At 43.9% G+C, this 16,672-nt stretch overlaps 2 protein-coding genes across 4 annotated transcripts; both read right to left on the reverse strand.

The window, feature by feature from the left end:
* Window positions 1-279: 279 nt before the first annotated feature.
* Window positions 280-2,997, reverse strand: LOC133922575 (bZIP transcription factor RISBZ4-like). Of its 3 annotated transcripts, none has more exons than XM_062367957.1 (6): window positions 2,607-2,997; window positions 1,945-2,047; window positions 1,491-1,653; window positions 1,246-1,321; window positions 964-1,089; window positions 280-861 (listed from the first exon to the last, which is right to left on the reverse strand). In XM_062367957.1, exons 1-6 carry the CDS (start codon window positions 2,778-2,780, stop codon window positions 547-549), a joined length of 957 nt encoding a protein of 318 aa, XP_062223941.1. In that variant the 5' UTR covers window positions 2,781-2,997; the 3' UTR covers window positions 280-546. The 3 variants fall into 3 exon arrangements, with proteins under 3 accessions (XP_062223941.1, XP_062223943.1, XP_062223942.1); XM_062367959.1 differs by having other exon boundaries at window positions 1,491-1,647; window positions 2,607-2,996; XM_062367958.1 differs by having other exon boundaries at window positions 1,491-1,650; window positions 2,607-2,994.
* A 10,959-nt stretch (window positions 2,998-13,956) lies between these two features.
* LOC133922579 (cation transporter HKT1;3-like) lies at window positions 13,957-16,386 on the reverse strand. The gene is made up of 3 exons (XM_062367960.1): window positions 15,196-16,386; window positions 14,858-15,076; window positions 13,957-14,772 (listed from the first exon to the last, which is right to left on the reverse strand). The coding sequence occupies exons 1-3, from the start codon at window positions 16,347-16,349 to the stop codon at window positions 14,574-14,576; spliced, it is 1,572 nt and encodes a 523-aa protein (XP_062223944.1). The 5' UTR covers window positions 16,350-16,386; the 3' UTR covers window positions 13,957-14,573.
* Window positions 16,387-16,672: the final 286 nt, after the last annotated feature.

Consider the following 16,672-nt stretch of genomic DNA (forward strand, 5'->3'; position numbering starts at 1 on the left):
TCTTAATATAAATAAATATTTCTGATTTTTTACCGTACCTCACGTTACGGAATTTTCCCTCCCGTAGTAACACGTGCCAAGGATGTCCATGACAAACTGTAAACAGAACTTACCATTCAAGAATCACAATTACTTGACGCAATGGAGAATGATGCTTCAGCCATAGAATGTATATATACAGCAATCAAATTGTGGATGGATAACTATGGTCACTTACCTGAGCTTGTCATCAGTGAATCTGCCCCTGATTGTCAGATGAATCTGAACACAGACAAGCCATCAGGAAACCTACTGAAATCAGATTAGAGAAGTGCATATAATAACCCCAATACTAAATAATGCTTCAGGGTTCAGTCTCTAAGCATATATGTATAGCTAGTCAGTTCTATTACAGAAATAATCAAAATATACCGACACGAGGACTCTGGAAAACTCAAGTCCGTTCAGTTCATACATTTTCAGATTATACTGCCACATATATGCATATATATATAGACTATAGAGAAAGCGGCAGCTTTGAGCTGCCGGTGTCACGGTTCAGCTTCTTCACTTGGACAAGCCGCCGTTAGAGTGGGAGTCCCACCCCCAGACGTCCACGCCGGCGCCGCTGCAACTCGTCACCTCACTGGGCATCCGATTCTCCAGGCTCTCGAAGCTCGCCATGCTCTGCAGCGACGAGTTCTGGACATGCTCCGTCTGGGACAGCCCCGTGAAGCACTCGTCGTCACCGGGGAAGTCCAGGCCGTCCAGCACATCGGGGCCCCGGCACGCCTGCCGCGGGTTCAGCACCGTCGACAGCCCGAGGCTGCCCAGCCCGCACGACAGCGCGCCGCGCGCCACCATGTCCTCCGCCAGCTTCACCTGCGCGGCAGAGACGGATCAGCTTCAGAGAACTGGAACGGAGTAATCACCACGGTTCTGCGACGAACAATACGTATCATTTCTGCGATGAACAATGATCACCTTGACTCTGAGGACCTCGACATCTGATTTCAAGATCCTGTTGTCCGTGACAGCGGTCGTGAATTGCTGGTTGGCGTCTGTCAGCTGCTTGAAGAGTGACGCACTTTCGCCCCGGAGCTGGTCAACCTGTTTCCAAGGACATAGCTTGTAAGTCAGAATGAAACTCAAGGAACTACCACAAATTGTGTCGGGTTATCGGTTCAGATTAGCGTACACGGACACTAACCATTTGCACCAACATTATGAGACTACCGATACAAATAGTGCACATTGTAGTGTTACCTGGGTCTCGAGCTCTGCTAAGTGAGCCTGCTTCCTCTTCCTCGACCGTCGAGCAGATTCACGGTTTGACACCATCCTGCAATTGAGACGGGCAATTGGATTATCGTAGTGCTTCATGTGCTCTTTCGTTCAACATTCATTGCAGAAAAAAAATCAATTGAAAGTTTGCTTGTATATATGATAGTATAATGCAAAGAAATAGTAACAAAAGGCTGAAGATAACATTGTTCATGTTTTTGCTATACCGTCGCATTCTCTTCACGTCCAATGGGTTTGTGCTTTGCTCGCATGGACCACCCTCGATATCTAGCAACGAATCGCTATCAGAATCTGAACCACTTGAGCCCCCCAGAGCTTGGCTCTCTTTCAGATTAAGGTTGGTCGCTGATGTTGGACTTGCTGCTGCTGCTGCCAATGATTGAATGGGGTGTGAGATAGAATAGTGAAACAACTGATTATTATGTCGGACGACAATTAGTTACGGAAATCTCCAATTGTCCAAGATCTTTCTGTATAACTGGTTGATTGTAAAAAGTCTAAGTTGCATGCCAACTGCAAATGATCTGAATCAGGTGGCAAATTGCACAGTCTAGCAGAAAAGCATTGCACACAGTTCTGAATGATTTTCTTGCTTTGCACTACTATTGCAGTCTTACTAACTGATGGGAAATGTGGAAGAGAGAGTATGCGAGGCAATACCGCAGATTGAAGATTGCGACTCGATTGTCGTCGAGAGTGCAGGAAGCCTCACGTTGTGGTTATGGGACCATAGGTGATTGTGAATGCTTCCATTGAGGGTGTTCTGCTCGGACAAAACAAAAGCAAACTTAATGGAGTCATCTTCATCCACGCGTATCAAGGTCCACAACTATGTAAAATATGGTAGCGCTCTGTGTGACTGTTTCGTGTTCGAAGAAACGTATAACTTCTGTTGCCTAAAGCTTTCAAAGATCCCTTGCTGATTTTCCGAGCAAAATTCAGAACGAAGTGCGTATATTAGTTCTTATAATCTTGTCACAAGAAGTATGCTAACTTGCTAGGCCTCCTGCTTTCTTTTAACATGCTTAGGATTCAAGATTCTCTTTTGATCAAAGTTTATAGCATTGCTAAGAACGTTAAGTATGTTGCTAACAAAACAAAACTAAGCAGAAATCAGTTTGTGTCAAGCGGTGTATCAATGAAAATTGAAAATTTCACCCTAAACAAGATTTCATTCACACTTCACAAGGCAAGAGATAAATATTAGTACTATATACAAATTCTGCAACGCCAACTCGCAATCGCTAGATCACTGAAATTTAAACACCTCCGATGCCTTGACTTCTTTCACACAACGTCAAATTCCTCTGCGTTCTACTCACCGAGTCCGCGAAGCTGAAGCTGGAGAGATCGCCCCCTCCGGCGGGGAACACGCCGGAGCTGAACGGCGCCTGCGCGCCAGCGGCGTGCCCTGGCTTCTGCTCGGCCGCCGCCGCGGCGTCCTCCCGGCAGCGGATGAAGGCCTCCAGCTCCAGCTCTGACGGGCACTTCTTCATCTGCCACCCCACCCCACCGCTCTCTTCGCTCCTCTCCTTCCTTCGCTGCAGCTCCGGTGCTCCCGTGCGTGGCGTCGGCGTCAACTAAGGCTTTTAGAGACGGGCGCCCCAGTGAAGCCGAACACCGAGGGAGATGAAAAAGAAAGGTCTTTTGGTGATCGGAAGCGAAAGGAGACGGAGGAGGGAGGAAAGGTGGCTGACCGGCCGGAACGGAGTCCGGCGTGGAAAGCAGATTGCTCCATCTTCCGGACCTGCTTTCGCAAGATATCTACGAATTTGCCACTCTGCAACGCCCGTAATGCCGCCTGTGCGGCGGTAGTGCGATCCGTGCTGGTTGCGTAGCAGAGAGACAGAAAAGACGCGAGGGACGGCCAACGCTGTCGCCTGTGGCAACACAAAGCCAGAAATCATAGGTATGTCGATTCGGAACGTAAATATTTGTGATTGGTGTAACAGTCACGTATATATAAAGAAATATGATGCCAGTGAAAGTAAAATAGAAACTCACAGGTGGTACCAATGCAAAGTCTTCACATTCGTGGTCCAGTTAATGAATGTTCACTAGGTGACTAAATAGCTAACAATTACAAAACGTAGCAAAAGATGAATCAGGATTAGAGTCAGTTCACCGCGATGACGATTGTAGATGGAGGAAGAGGCGATAACAGATCATCAGTTATGACAATAGTTACTGTTTTCAACCGTGGGTAATAGAGAAGATGATGGACGGTATTAGAGGGAGGGTGGGGTGTGGGTAAGAGGTGTAAAGTGATTAGAGCAATAGGACATGCAGTCGTGCAGATAGTAGGAAGGTTGGTTCGTTGAGCGAAGACGGTGATAGAAACAGGTGGGGGAGGAAAAGAGTTACTAAGCTGATAAAAAGAAGGTGAGGAGAGGAAGACAAATGAGTATTCACAAGTCACTCATCTAATAAAAGCTCATAAATTATGGATGTGATGAAAGAAAAAAGTTGCATTGAGGTAAATATGTCTCTAAAATGAAAGGGATTGCATATCATATATTTTAATTTGGTGGGTATAAAGACAACACACATTATTTTGATTACTTATATAACCAATACCATTATCCAGGCTCACTGCTAAAAGTAGAGAGAGTTGATGGGATTTTCGGAAGGATAAAAGTAAAAAACTACACATTGAATTAAATATTTTAAATTATCAATAGTACCCCGAAAAATAAAAGCACAAACCTTAACACTTAAGAAAGCAAGTAGAACGGACCAGATTAACTCGTTGTCCACTTTTAGTCCATGCACGAAAATGAGCCTCAACAAGAAAATAACTTCTTAACTGAGTAGAGTTGATTTTGAATTCATCCGACTCGATCGTCAAGTAGAAGGGAATGATATGCTCTAATCTAATTCGCTCAAGGCGTGTTTAGCAATCTAACTCGACTCAAATTCAATTGCTCCTGTTCTAAGCCGAGCTTGAGACCCGGAAGGCATCTCTGGAAGCATCTCCATCCATCGAAGGAGAGATCGGGGGGCATTTCCGGTAACATGCAGCGTAGGCAATCGAATTCTGCGGTCTCTCGTTCCCAGAATTCTGCGGTCTCTCGCACCAGCCTCACGAGGGCATTTCGGACAAGTTGCCGCTCTCCTCTCAGCTGTGGCAGCTGATTCGGATCCGCACCGATCTCTGGCGACACGCCACCCGCGGAAAGCGAGGTCTGCGTCAGCGTATCAAGATCCTCTACGGCGACGCGGCTCGCGGGCATTTCCTGCGTCGCCCACGTGTTGCGATCCCAGTGGCCATCTCCTCGCGCGGTGGGAACGAGCGTGCGGCGCTTGGCGCAGAGGATCAGGCGGGGAGAACGAAATGGCGGTCCTGCCCCTGGGACAGGAGGGGCGTCCGAGTTGGCGGCGGTGTCCTCTTGCGCGCGCTGTCTTTTTTTTTTCCTGGCCGCACCACCCACTATCTCATTGAACCTCTCTTTGTTTATTGGTTATTACGTTTTCTTTTGCCGCCTAAACTGCGTGTCACTCTGCAAAAATCCTGCTCATCGTTCAAAAAATAACGACTCTGCAGAAAAGACTGAATCCAACTCGACTACCAGAGGTGAGACAATGCATGGCAGTGACGAGTCTAAATTTATAACTTATGTACATACTATATTAATATATTATATATAGCTAAGTTTTTTTGATAATAATAAATATTAGAGTAAATTTTATAAAACTATAATTATTTGTATCATTGTAACATAGAACTATAATTTTTGAAATATATTTTACAAATTACAACTACTTCAATAATTGGTAACAAAAAAACTACAATTTTTTATCTAATCTCACCCGTCAGCCACACATGTGTCATATGATCTGGTCTTATCTGTCAATCACATATATGCCAAAAAGTTATAGTTTCCTGTTAACAAGGATTGAAATAGTTGTAGTTTTGTAAAATAAACTCCAAAAGTTATAATTATAGATTACAAGATATAAATAGTTATAGTTTTATAAAAATTACTTTAAATATTAAATATTAATCTGCAATGAATCCTACCCCTAATTGAATATCACTTACCTTACCAGTAGGTTTTAACAAAACCTAATCTAAAGTAAAACGCAAACCCTAATCAAAATTTTTGCAAACAATGAAAGCCAAAAACCCAACCAAAAGTTCAAAGTTAGGGATCACATTTTAAAAAAAAGAGTTCGTGTAAGGAGTTCTCCTAGCGCTACGGGCATTGTTCGTGACTGTCAGCATCAGAGAGGCAGTCGAAGCTGTCGCAGTCACTAGCACCATCTCGGTCGAAGACGAGCCCAAGCTGTTGCGCCCCACCAGCGCCGCCCTGCCATGCTGGCACTGCGGAGGCTTGCGTTGTCGCCACCACTCTCCATCTTAACTCTTTGCGAGGGGCGTGCGTTAGCTGATTGGGTCGGTGACGAGTGTCGACATGTAGGTCGAGTAGTGTTCTGGTGACCGATGAAGTTCTAGATGTTACCTTGGCCATTTGGGCTGGCTCTAGCCGTGTCTTGGGCTGTTGGGCTTGTTGTCAATCAGAGGTTGTAGAATACAATGTATACTAATGTTTTTGCCAAAAAATAATTAGATGTATATATGTACACCCATGACTTTTGCTAGGCCCACCACTGATGCATGCAAGCACACACCGACAACTTCGTTCAGCCATCAACTTTTATCAGGCATGAAGCTCAGGATAGCAACCAAGCAAACCCTAAATATTCTCTCTGATAAAAAATACATGACTTTGTTGATTTTTTACAGTCTTCAATGTACCACTGTAACAGCTATTTTCTATTAAAATATAGTTACATATATAATAAAATTATGATAATATGAAAGGATTTTTTCAACATAAATCTATACATATAATTTTATATTTTCAAATTAAATATTTTTAAAAAATATTGATAGCTAAAATTTTAAAAGTTTAACTAAACATTGGTCAATGCGTCAAATATTTGTGACCGAGGGGAGTATTAGGCCATCTCCAACTGTTTTTCTTTCATTCCGTTCTCTTTCTAATTCCCCTCCATACTCTTATTTCTTTTTTTCTTTTTTTCTCATCTCCAACAGTTTTTTTAAAGAGATTCGCGAAAGTCTCGCGAGAGAATTACATGGTGAAAGGAATGAACTTGAAAATCATTTTATGAAGAGAACTATGAAGAGAAATTATTAGAGCGCTAAAGTAAACGAAAATCTCTTCGCTAATAGAATATAACTTGCGAAGGAAATCCCGAAGAAAGTTTTAGAGAGTGCTGTGTAGCTTGGTTTGGTCAGAAACATTCCAGATTCTGTGAGGAAACGTACTATTTTTTTTATACATGGTATTTCTCGCAAGCTTCTATCTAGATTCTAGTTATAGAAATTAGAATCTGGGTTTGGGGAGCTGCAGGAGCCTGATGAGACGGAAACTGGGAGATGAAGATGTCAGGGAACGAGAAGATGCAAATTGGCAAGAAACCCAGTAGCAGTGGCAACTTACGATTCAATTGACTCAACATTCCAGATTATGTGAGGAAACGTACTATTTTTTTTATACATGGTATTTCTCGCAAGCTTCTATCTAGATTCTAGTTCTACAAATTAGAATCTGGGTTTGGGGAGCTGCAGGAGTCTGATGAGACGGAAACTGGGAGATGAAGATGTCAGGGAACGAGAAGATGGCAAATTGGCAAGAAGCCCAATAGCAGTGGAGGTGTTCTGACAGAAGCGGGACAGAATGAACGGGCCAGGCTAGAAATTCCTGAACGGCTCGGAGACTTGGGCCAATCGATTGGACATAGGCGAACCACTCCTGGCTCGTGGAGAAACCGAATTGGCTTGAGAGCCCATCATGCACCAGCTCAAGCAAAAAATAAAAATAAAAATAAAAATGGTGTGTTTGTTTACTAGAACGATGTTTAGTCGTATCGTATAATTAGTTTGAGTAAAGTTATATTTATTTAAAATAAGAATGTTTAATTAGTTGTATATATCTGAATAGGTTAAGCTAAGATTTTATTTGGTTAACTGAATTTAAAATCATACGAGTGATACAAGAGTTAAGATTATGATTAGTTATTCATATGACGATGATTTTGTGACATCGACAAATAGATCTATCTGTATGAATAGATATAAAGTTTGTATTCCTTAGAAGCTTAAATTAAGTTTCACTCCTAAATCAGAATGAAGCCCTATATTTACGTTCGCCAGATATAATCAAAGGGTTGTTTTCGATACGAGTAAATTTAAAAAATCTACATCTATTTTGACATATATTATAAAAATACTATAATTTTTATTGTTTATTTTAAAACCTATAGCTATTTTGACACATATTGTAAAAAACTATAATTTTCTCACTGTGGGTCCACCTGTCATCCTCGGACAACAGGTAAGTCTACAATTAATTCTCTTATTATATGCCATGGAGGATGATAGGTGGGTCAACGATGAGAAAGTTGTAGTTTTTACAGCATGTGTCAAAATAGTTATAGGTTTATGAAATAGACACTATAAATTTAGTTTTTTAAATATATATCAAAATAGTTATAGATTTTTAAAATTTACTACCGCTTCTGTTCCATATTATAGGGCGTCTAATTTTTTTACAGCTACCAAGGAGGTGATGAGTAGGAGTTTTATTCCCTGATTTGCCCCTAATTAATCAGACATCAGTTAAGTCGGTGCGTCACCTCGTCTCGCGCCGCGTCGTCTCATCTCACGCTCAAGTCCCGTGCGCTCTAGTCTCACGCTCCAATCCTGCGCTCTTGCATGTGGTCACGCCTGCATTTTGCTCTAGACATGCTCCTGCGTTTAGCTACTGTCTTGCGTGCACCCACGCTTTGCTCTATCCCTCTCCCGCCTTTACCTGCAGCATTCGCGCGTGCTCTGGCTTTGCTCCAGCCCTCTCTCGCATTAAGCTTCTTCCCCGCGCGCGTATTGCTTTGACGATTTGCACCTCATGTCCGCCGCTGCTGCATGGCCCATGCATGGAAGATTGATTTGGTAGTTTGATTGAGATATTAAGTGAAGGAAAATTTGGCAGAATCATTAAAACTTCAGAAACTTGCTACTCTCTCTCTGCTCTCCTCCCTTCATACAAGTACTGATGAGCACCAACGCTTAACATGAGTATTGATTAGCTTCAATGGCTAGGTTAGACCTTAATACTCCTACTATCCTGATCAATTGGGAAGAGGTTGATGAGTTTAAAGGATCGGTGATTGACTTGAACTATGATCTCGAGTGGGATGACGATGCGCGCGGAGTACACAAAGGTGGTGCTACTGGGGATGGTGCAAGCGACTGTGTGCAGGCAGCGAAGGAGGTGGTGCCTCGGATGATGGTGCGTGCGACCATGTGCACGAATATAGGGAAAATGGCTTTATTATGTCATGTTTGTGATTTTAGCGATTAATGACAACATAGTCAATGAGACTAACATGTTTGCCTAGAATATATGTTAGTAGGTCTCATGGATGCATTACATGAAGAAGCCACCGAAGCTAGGATAAATTTTGGTTGAATTGAAATAGTTCCATGAGAAATAAACTCAGCGGATGGTCCAGTGTTCACATAGATGAACACACTGGAGTATTGCGTCCAGAGGCATTTGACCTCACCGGAAAGTTCGGTGCCAAGTGTTTGCTAAACACTGGGGTATTTCTTAGTGATATGTGTGCAGAATGGACATAAGTACTACACTGGATGGTCCGATGTTATGGATGTGCACACACCGGACAATGAATAGTGCAAAGAGGAAGAAGAAGTAGAAGACCTCACCGGATAGTCTGGTGATTGATTTGAACACACCGGAGGCAAGCACTAGAGATTGTTGAAAAAGGGGAGAATGCAGTGACCTCACCGGAAGGTTCGATGCTCTGAAGATCATCTCACCGGAGTAGTATTTCCAGAGAGTGTTGCATTGGGTCGGTTGGCCGAAGACAACCCACCGGATAGTTCGGTGATGAAGATGTGCACATCGGAGGCTTCACCGGAGCAATTTGTACAGAGGAGATGCAGAGGCTCGGATGGCTCAGATAACACACCGTAAAGTCTGGTGATGATGTTGTAGTATACACCAGAGTGTCCGGTGTTCACAATGACTTAAGTGGGGTTTCAATGGCTAGTTTGTGAGAGTGTACTCACTGAATGATCCGGTGTTAGTACTATTGTTCTCACCGGATCATCCGATGTTAATATATTTTCAGAGCCATTGGGTTAACGGCTAGTACACGGGTTTGAGGCTATAAATACCCCTCCACTTATTCATTTGAATGTGTGACGTGCATTTGGATTCTAGAGAAGTTCATATACATCTGAAAAGATATCCAAGCCACCAAAGTGCTTAAAGTGATCATCCAAGGCAGCTAAACACAAGATTAAAGAGTGATTAGTGATTATAGTCCTAAAGAGTGGAACAAGGAGCGATCCAAGCTTGTACCTCTTGGTACGTCAACGTCTTGGAGTCTTGGTGACTCATCGGTAACTTGAGCCGGAGTTGTTCAAACTTGTTGACCCTCCAACTTGGTGTGGAGTGACGACGAGAAGCGTGTACGGGGATGCGGAGACCCTTGCCTAGGTGGTTTAAGCTTCGAAGTGATCATGGTGGCGAGGAATAGGAAGAGAGGCTAGTGGTAAGACTTTACATTGGTGGCTTGGTGGCTCATCCGGGTAGAGGCATTGTCTCTGTGACTTGGTGGCTCAAGAGTCATGACCGAATACTGACCGGGAGCATATCCTTTGTGAAGCTCCAACGTAGATTAAGGGTGTGGCATTCATATCATTGATACCATAGAAAAAATCCTTATGCTGAGTTTGCTCTCTCTACCTTATTTACGTTTTCGTATTTACTTACTTGCAATTTACCTTCTTAGATAGGTTGCAAGCGCTTTGATAGGTAGAGTAAACACACTAGATAAACCTAGAACACATTTAGATAGAAATTTATATAGGTTTATCTTGTGTTGTTTTTGGAGCTAAAATAGTTCTAAGTGTCATAATTCACTCCCTCTTAGAATGTCACCGATCCCTACAACGAAGACACCGTCCACGACCATGGCAAGCTCGGGCTCGCCAGGCGAGGTCACGTTGGGCGTTGGCACTCCATGCACGATCACACCGTCCACGACCACGGCATGCGCAGACACGGAGATGATGAAGGAGGTGGTGTTGTTGCCGACCATGCGCAAGGAGAGGAGGTTGGTCGAGTTGCTGGCGTGAGTCACGTCATCCATGAGCACACCTATTGTCATAGGCTTGGCACGCTCGTCTCACCGGTCGCAAGCATGCCATGCTTGGACTCGGGCTAACTGTCCATGGACATGGTGTCGAGGACCAAGGTGACGAGCATGGAGACTGCGAAGGAGGTGGTGCCTCAGATGGTGGTGTTGTTTGCTGACCATGCGCAAGGAGAGGAGGTTGGTCGAGTCGCTGGCAATAGTCTCGTCGGCCACGGCCACTCCTGCCGCCGTATGTTGGGCAGGCTCAGGATCACTGGTCGTAGGGTCACCATGCATAGGCTCGGGCTCACGGCCATGGAGACTGTGTAGAGGACCACGGTGAGGAGCATAGTTACAGCGAGGGAGAGGAGGTTGGTCACGTGGGCCACATGCACGTGCATGGTGATGCTCACACCGTCGAGATCGGGCTCACCGGCCACGATGCCGAGGACCATGGTGACGAACGCAGCCATGGACACGGTGCCTAGGACGACAGTGCGCATCACATCCACAAACATGAGCACCCTCATGAAACGAGTAAGGCTATTCCATTCACATTTTTTGCTTTCATACGTGTTCCAGTAAATTGTGCTTGTTCTTAAACATGAGACCATTAAAGAAGTGTCGTTGCGTAAGAGAACGACACTCCAAGATCTAGCCGAACAACTACATATGTCGAAGACTACGTTGTTTAGGTCATTGAAAGAAGGCAAGTTTAGGCAGCACACGAATGCCATCAAATTTACATTGACTGAAGGGAACAAGAGACTCAATGCTAGACAACATCAGCTTGCCACAAGAACAACTTTTTGTGGAATATACAACATCGTGTACATAGACGAGAAGTGGTTTTATCACACGTGGTAGACTCAGAACTACTACCTGGTGCCCGACGAGGAGGATACAGAAAGAACCACACAAAGAAAGAATTTTATAGAGAAGGTGATGTTCCTCGCGGCTGTTGCAAGGCCTAGGTTTGATGGTGATGGTAATGTGACATTCTCAGGAAAGATAGGCATATTTCCTTTCACTTTCGTGGAGACTGCGAAAAGAAGTAGCACGAATAGGCATGCTGGTACCTTAGTAACGAAGGTGATGCCGTCGGATACCAAGGAAGTAAGTCGTGAGTACCTTGTTAACAAGGTTTTGCCCGCAAATCAAGGAGAAATGGCTAGCAGAGGAATATGGTACCCCCGTATACATCTAGCAGGACAATGCTAGGACGCACATTGCAGTCGATGATGTCGAGTTTTGTCATGTCGCAGTTGCTGATGGTTTTGACATAAAGATGATTTGCTAGCAACCCAACTCTCCTGATCTCAATGTGTTAGACCTAGGTTTTTTTGCCGCTCTTCAAGCCATGTTTCAAAAGTCATGTCCGGGTAATGTTGAAGACATCGTCGCCAAGGTTGTCCAAGCTTTTAAGGAGTATCCAGTTGATAGGAGCAATCATATTTTTCTCACTCACCAATCATGTATGGGAGAGATTTTACGTCAAGAAGGAGGGCAACACTACCATATTCCACATTTGAAGAAGCAATCACTAGAGAGGAATGACATTCTTCCCGTTAGTTTGCAGTGTGATCCAGAAATTGTAAACCAAGCAATTGAGTATCTCAATTAGAATGACATGTCCTAGTTTGTTTTTTTACATTACATCATGGTTGTTTCATTGCACGGTTTGAGCTGCTGTTCGTCAGTGAACGAAGTATTCGCTGCTGATAGCTGCGATGATATGATAACTGATATTGCTGTCTTGTAGACTCTGATGACAGATCAGGGTTCATAAAAAATGAAATGGCATGTCATCTATGGATTTCAGTTTCTTCCCACATAAATTAACAACAACAAAACATTCTTAATTTTAACTTCACCATTCACCGATACAAAAAAGTACTCAAATTCAACAAAGCATCACTTAGAAAGGTTTTGTAGGAACAACAACGAAACAATCTTAATTTGAATTTCACTATTCACCAAGGGTGTCCGGGACATAACTATCGTCTGTTAAGGAGTCTGGGATGATGTCCATGGATTCCAGCACTGAATCATCGAGGTTGTCGACTTCAAGATGGTGTTTTTCTCGTGTCTAGCCAACCATTCCATGTCGATACGCCAAGCGCGAAGATAAGCTCTGTTGGGTAGGATTACCGTGCAATCTAATTGGTCAAAGCCATAAATCCTCGCAGTCCACATGTAGTCATCGTTGTAGCGCCGGCAGCGAGGGCACCGTTGCCGTCTTCGCCACCTTGGGTGGTCTATAGGGAGCACGCGCAGCTCCATGTCTTCATCGTCATCGCCGTCGTCAAGTAGCAACAAGCTGTCACCGTCAGCGTGCGCCCAGGACGTCGTCGTAGGTGCCACGCTACTGCATGTCGCCATCGTCGCTACCGCCGAGCGCGCGCTCCGCCTGGCCGTATTCCTCCTCGAGACGAAGTGCTCGTTCCATCGAGCTGTCGCCGTTGCCGCTGCCGGCGAGCGCGCGCTTCATGTGGGCGGGTTCCTCATCAAGACCTGCAAGCAGACGCTCCATCGAGCTGTCATCGTCGTCGCTGCCGGTGAGCGCACGCTTCACGTGGGCGTGTTCCTTGTCGAGACCTGCAAGCAGACACTCCATCGAGCTGTCACCGTCGTCGCTACTGGCGAGCAAGCGCTTCGCGAGGGCGTGTTCGGCGTCGAGACCTGGTAGCAAATGCTCCATCGAACTGTCGCCGTCGTCGCTGCCGGCGAACACACGCTCCGCCTGGACGTCTCCGACGAAATGGAGTTGGATGGACTCACGAAACTTATGTACACGAAGCACTCATAGCTAACAGCCGCGCCCATAGCATGCAGCAGCGCCTAAATGCATGCAACAACTATCGAGGCGTCGCCCATGCATGGGAGAAAGCAGAATTTAAGGGCAGTTTTGAGAGAACGTGTTGGCTTGTTGCTTGTTCTGAGAGAACGTATTGATTTGTTGCTTTGGCGCCTGTATTCTAGAACGCACAAGAAAAAATTAGACGTCCTGTAATATGGAATGGAGGGAGTAATTCGATATTCTACGCATCCACGGGGGAGATCTGGCGAAACAAACACATCCAAAAGTTTCCACCTGCTCCTGCCCCGCCGCTTCGTGTTTGCCGCTGACAAATTCCTCGACGCCCGATCCTCCGCCGACGATTTCTCCGTCGCATCCGCCTCGCCAAATGCATATGTAAGTTCTGTGAACTCGTCTGGTTATGTTTTTTTTTGTTTGGTTGAAAAATGCCCTGGCTCGTCCGATAATCTGATGGTTAATCATCTCGTTTCGGTGTTTGCTCGATCGCTATGCGGCAGTGGTTGCTCGGACTGGAAGAGATTGCCTAGGTTAGCACATTGATCTAGTTTATCGTGGGATGATGGCTGATGTTCGCTAGGCTATTATTCACGCGTCGAATTGAATGATCATATAGTTGAAAGAGCCTTTCCATCTCTTTATAGTTTTTGGTAAGGGTCTCGCTTTGCCTAGTGTCCACTAGATTTTTGCTGACTTCTGATTTTATTTTGGAAACTGAATAATGATATCTGAATGTATATATAGAGGTAGACATGGGTGAGCCTTTTGGTACTGCATCGGTTGATGCTGTACCGAGACTGAAAATTTTGATGTCCTCAAGATCTCAAGTGGGCTGGCGTTGATATAGGCAACCATTTGATACTCATAATTTAATCCTCTCATTGAAAATATAGACTGGTCTGAGGCATGGATCATAGAGATAGAATACCTTCATCGATATGTATTTGGCCAGCCAGGTCGGTGCTCCCCTTCTTTAAGACAAAGCCAGGGGATGTCATCTCCCCGTGGTCGAGTTTTTTTTTTAATGTATCTGCTGAACCCCTGCTGGTGTGCGTCTATTAGTTCGTTTATTGTCTTCTATATTAACTTTGTACTACAACAAGGTGAAAATAGAATTTTGGGAAGGCAAAGAGACAATGCTGACAGGCACCTGCCATCTTTGTTATGCACTCATGCTACGTTAGGGTCTCATATTACAGCTGCTGCTCGTTGTGCAGTGTATACCTGGCTCACAACATAATATGCAGTGATGGAATTTTGGTTCCACGCATGATTGATGCTATCTAAGCTTCCAAGCTCTCCCGCCCTTCATATTGAATGCTTTAAGCCTCCCGAAAATCATGACAATGATTAGAATTACTTTCCCCTTGCCACTCCATTTTCCAACAAACCCATATGACGCATCCTTGCAGTGTACGTCATGATTTCGTAGCCTCTTGCAACTGTAACCAACAGAGAAACCCACATTCCCGTATGCACTGCATCAATTTGTCACCAGAACTAGAAGTTAGTTATGGTAATCATGAGAGCATCTGAAGATTACAGTTAATTTCACAGACTTGCCTGACAACTTCAAACAGTATGCTGAAAACATTGAAGTTGAGTGGATCTGTGGTCATTGCTTCCCTCTCAGTAATACAGATTAGCATTACAAAGATAGCCAAATAAGACAACTGGGAGAAGATCCAATTCTCCAATAGCCTTCTCCTTTTGTCTTTCATACCTGATTTAGAATGGTGCTCATCATCTTTAGGTAAAAATGAAGTGTAACCAGGGAGGTACCTGTGATATATTGGTGCAAATATGCAATAAAAGTGCAGCTTAATAATAGTTTGATGTCTCTGAATGATATAATAGAATTGTATTATCGGATGACTCAGTAGGTTAGTGAAGGAACTTACATCATTATAGTGTACAGGACTAGGATTACTGAAGAGAGGCTTGACAGATCAACAATGGATTCGCCAGCATGCCTTGCGTTGGCTGACTGAAAGAGAGCGCCTACTATCTTTTGATAGCTGCTCATTTCCTGCAAAGCCTCCGAGCTCCATTCCAAAGAGCAAAACAATATGGTTTGCGTAATGATGAAGCTGAAAACAGTTAATATCAAATAGACACACTCCCTACCACTCATAAGATGCTTGTATCCGATGGCCTCCGGATGTTTAAGAATGAAATGGTATTCTTCTTTTCCAGTAATCTTCTTGAGTGACCACACCATTAATCTCAAGCATGGGGCGAATAATGTATTTCCTGCCAGTATCTGAGGAATAATTATCAATAACAGAATGGTGTTCTTTTGAAAGATGACCATGTTCTCATTTACTGGAATGAAGCCACAATTCCCAACTGAGGAGATGGCTGTAAATACAGAGAAAATGACAGACCCAATGCCCTTTCTTTCCAGAACTCCCTGTGCATCTGGTACGAGTATAAGGTAAAGGTAAATAACCAGGGAGCTGCCTAAATTTGTTACAAGAAAATAGACCAACAATGCATAACTTAAAGATTCAATTGTCTTGGGCTCAACATGATTTTTTCCTTCCAAGTGGAGTTCAGACAGTGGCACTGTAACTTTGGTGCCCTGGGTACTGTTGGGACCAGACTTTGTAGAATTAATAGATTCAATATCAACATAAACTGAGTTGCCAAATTGGGACCTCGTCAAGTAAAGACCAAGCATTGATATGAATACCTCTCCACCAACCAGCATTAAAATAGTCAACAACCAGAGCTGAGTGCTAGAAAAATCCTCCATTTCAGCAGTTGCCATGCTTGAGACAGTTGATGCAGATACAGAGGTAAATAATAAGTCTAAGTCACTCAGAATATCTGACTTGTCTCGTTGTTTGAGGACCTTTAGAGCTGCATATCCAGCAAATGAAATAGAGGTGAAATAAATGACTTGGACAAAGAGTGGATTATTTTGACAGATGAACTGTAAGGAGTATTTCATGGACTGCCGTGCAGATTTGGTAAAAGAAAACAACTTGGTGGCTAAATATGTACAGAAGGTTCGGAGTTTTTTAAGGACTACTAAAAGACTATGAACCATCTTTGAGTACTTGTGTGGAGCGAACCACAATGTTTTCAGGGGGCTCTTGGATTGCATAATGTACTGATGAGCGTGCATTTATACAAGAAAAAAAATTCTCCCTTCAACAAGCTCCTATGATGTGGGCCATGACGACTGAAGAATCTTGATTGTTTCACAGATTCCAGATATCTTGTTAGAGCGTATCATAAGGTAAAGTGCTGGGGAATTTATTCTTTACTTTATTTAAGCCAGTATATGTTCACACACTGAAAAGCTTACATGCTAATGCTAGTACATAATGTAAAATGAAGAATCAGCACATCACTACGAAGATGTTAGAC

Source organism: Phragmites australis, chromosome 6 (assembly GCF_958298935.1).
Source record: "Phragmites australis chromosome 6, lpPhrAust1.1, whole genome shotgun sequence".
Classification (NCBI taxonomy): domain Eukaryota; kingdom Viridiplantae; phylum Streptophyta; class Magnoliopsida; order Poales; family Poaceae; genus Phragmites; species Phragmites australis.